Source organism: Cyphomyrmex costatus, unplaced genomic scaffold (genome assembly GCF_001594065.2).
Source record: "Cyphomyrmex costatus isolate MS0001 unplaced genomic scaffold, Ccosl1.0 scaffold36, whole genome shotgun sequence".
Classification (NCBI taxonomy): domain Eukaryota; kingdom Metazoa; phylum Arthropoda; class Insecta; order Hymenoptera; family Formicidae; genus Cyphomyrmex; species Cyphomyrmex costatus.
In genome coordinates this window covers 2,078,402-2,081,769 of record NW_017277774.1, presented here as the reverse complement: position 1 = coordinate 2,081,769, position 3,368 = coordinate 2,078,402, and the positions used below count along the sequence as shown (strand labels likewise).

General features: G+C 32.9%; 1 protein-coding gene across 2 annotated transcripts; it reads left to right on the top strand.

Annotated features, from left to right (window-relative positions):
* The first annotated feature begins 1,498 nt into the window (after positions 1 to 1,498).
* Positions 1,499 to 3,083, top strand: LOC108776499 (putative transferase CAF17 homolog, mitochondrial). Of its 2 annotated transcripts, XM_018543125.1 has the most exons (3): positions 1,500 to 1,638; positions 1,922 to 2,034; positions 2,137 to 3,083. In XM_018543125.1, the coding sequence occupies exons 2-3, from the start codon at positions 1,942 to 1,944 to the stop codon at positions 3,061 to 3,063; spliced, it is 1,020 nt and encodes a 339-aa protein (XP_018398627.1). In that variant the 5' UTR covers positions 1,500 to 1,638; positions 1,922 to 1,941; the 3' UTR covers positions 3,064 to 3,083. The 2 variants fall into 2 exon arrangements, with proteins under 2 accessions (XP_018398626.1, XP_018398627.1); XM_018543124.1 differs by having other exon boundaries at positions 1,499 to 1,638; positions 1,922 to 3,083.
* Positions 3,084 to 3,368: the final 285 nt, after the last annotated feature.

Below are 3,368 nucleotides of genomic sequence, written 5' to 3'. Positions count from 1 at the left end.
AACAGCTTATATATGTCAAATTAAAAAAATTTTTTTTAGAGATGTTCTTTTAGCATTGATTGATTTATTCTGATATATCAGTCTGATTACTTTTATTGACTAATTACTTGAATAATTACAATTATTTATATATAATACAAAGATTATGATGTTAATCTTTGCACATATTGTGAATTAATAATTCCTTTTTAGCTATCATGCTTTGTATAATTACAATTTTAATTCCTTTATGTTAAATACATTTATTTAATTATCACTGTAAAAATTCGATTTTATAAGGACCAATTCGTTTTTGTCATAATTGACAGAAATGTGTACGTTAAATAAAGAATAATTTAAATTGACATATTAAACTTTAGTTAGGAAGTAAGTCTCGATCTAAAAATCACGTTTGAACTTTCAACGAAATTGTTTTAATGGTTGCATTCAGCAACTCAATAATGAATCTGCTGAACGCACCCATAATCACTACCAGTTATTTGCTACTTTTAGAAAAAATTTGCAAACAATTTTCTACCAGTAATTTTGTATATATCACTTTGCGAAATGTTATGTCACCTATGTCATTTAATATGGAACAATTATATAAATAATGAGCAGAGAATGAATTATAAGATTAATATTAGCGACGAAAAATGCAAAAAAAGACAGTTCCGATCGCTTTGTTAAGGTCGAGCAACTGATATCTATATCTAATTGTGATCACCATCGTTTTGTTAAGAAACGAAGAAAGTAAATAAAATGAAATGCATCACAGAAACATTATTGAATCCCGATGAAGCGTCTCAGATTGACCTGTACAACAATGACCTTCCATATCACCCTCGTCAATTTCAATCTCCTTTTCTTTAAATATTTAATTTTTTTCTTTTTGTTATTTTTTATTATTCATAACAACGATATAATTTATTTTACACATTGAAAATTATTTATTATAATCGATCATGAATTTAAACCCACTGCATAAAACAAAACTAGATAATTTAATTTATATACCTATAATGATTTATATAGGAAAATGTCCATATTTTACTGTAATTTTATATATAATTTTTAAATTCCAAATAAACTTTTTCACAAGTATTTATTATTATTTCATCAGTAAATATATAGATATGTATAAAATTTAATTTAATTTTTAACGCTATTTAATTTCTCATCAACTTTGCAATTATTACAATACACAGAATTACAATAAACAAAAAATTTAAAAAACTTTTTAAATCTAAACAGTTACAATTGTGCATAAATTTGACACAGATACTCAGACGTGTAATAATAAAAACAATCTATGAAAATTTTTTCGTACCCACAAAGTGATCTTGTGGGAATAAATAAAATGCTGATATTACCGACCGTTTTTACTGTCGAATAAATTAATTTTTTTTGTACCAGAATATTATCACGCGATTCACGGTATATCTTGTTAGATTGTTTTATTACTTCTCTTTATTTCTTTTCAACGTTTCAATTTTTTGAGTGCAGAAAGTGCAGCTGGAACTGATCATCTGATGATCATCTGATTTCGGGATGCGGACGATTGGGCTGCTTTCAAGCATCTTTAAATACCAAATCATATAATTGGGATCAATTGGAAACTAATTGAAACAATTCGTAATTGAATCACCACAGAGAAATGTAAGATAATATATCTCGTATACAATATTGCGCTATGACGCGTATAGAAATAATTAAAAATGTGCCTTCCAACAAGCGGCACGGTGCGACACAGTGATCATCTCATCCTTTAACATTAGCGAACAATAAAGACGTACTGATACACTGTGTCACACCGTGTCATATGTGTGTCGCTTGTTGGAAGCTTGGAAGGACTTTAGGTACTTGAGATATTCTGAGGTTAGGCAGAACCGTCCACAACAACGGTTCTAGGTTAGTGTACTTGCGTGTTTATTTTTCGTAGAAATAAAAGTTCGAATCTACATGACGTCCGCTATGATGATTGATCGCGTTAGTCGCTTCGTTCTTCACATGTGCAAGCGAAATAAAAGGATCAGTAGCTACCAGCGGTATACGGTTAGACACGGTTCAACCCAAGTCGATGGCAATACTTTAGAACGCTTGATTGACAGGAGCATATTGCGCGTAAGCGGTAACGAAGCCTCCATTTTCCTCCAGGGATTGATTACGAACGATATGAAGCATCTCGACGAAGGAGCACCTAGCATCTACACTTTGTTCCTGAATATACGAGGCAGAGTGATGTGCGATGCTATTGTATACAAGAGTGAAGAAAGCAACTTGTATTATGTAGAATGCGATTCGCAGATTGTCGACACTTTACAGAGGCATCTAAAGATGTATCGCGTGAGACGAAAGATAAATATAGAATATGTAGGGAACAAAATCAATGTTTGGTCGATGTTCAGTTCTATCAAACATTTCAATAATGAAGCTGCAGCAAATGAGACAGGAAAGCTGGAAGGAATGATATTTCCATGTGGCACGTTAAACAGTAAAACCAGCAAATTTGTCGACAACGTTATGATATACGAAGATCCCAGATTGCCTGAGCTAGGCCTCAGAATTTTAGCCGAGTCACAAATTGGCAGAGACGAGATAATTAAATATCTAGATGCTGATATACCTTCGTCAGAGAATCTAGGAGATTATCGGGCGTTTCGATATAAACTGGGCATAGGGGAGGGCATGCATGATCTACCACCTGGAAAAGCATTACCTTTGGAGATCAATTGTGATTATTTACACGGCGTTAGTTTTCATAAAGGCTGCTATGTTGGCCAGGAATTAACCGCGCGTACATATCACACGGGTGTAGTCAGGAAACGGCTGATGCCTCTGTTGTTTGATAACGTTATAGATAAACCGTTTGCATATGATGAGAAAATTCTCAACGAATCTGGCAATGCGGTAGGGAAGTTCCGAGGATGTGTTGCTAAGTACGGATTAGGTTTGATGCGTATAAATGAATCTCTTAATGCCCGACAGCTTAATGTATCTGGTATAAATGTAAGGGTAGTAAAACCTGCATGGTGGCCTCAAGAATCACAAAAAGAAATTATTTTTGCCAAAGATACAAAATAACATTAGAATTTCTAAATATCGTAGGCTTGTAAAAAAAAAAAATATATATATATATATGCATGACATGTAAAATTGTAATAATTATACATATAAAATAAATTTATGCCCAAAATCGATAACATATTAAGTAGATTTTGCTCCTTGTTGCTTTACAGGAAGGAAGATCTCGCTGAAACAACAGACGAACTTGATATCAGCGAGCAGATGTAACAGAATGCTTCTAAGAGTCGACAGACAGCGATGAACGCGGGCGACACTTTTGCATGTTCTTTTTGTCTTTTAAAGGAACGCTACGATTACAAAGG

What these genes read in the sequence shown, in the direction of transcription:
- LOC108776499 (XM_018543124.1), top strand. Translation starts at nt 1,942, where the DNA reads ATGACGTCCGCTATGATGATTGATCGCGTTAGTCGCTTCGTTCTTCAC.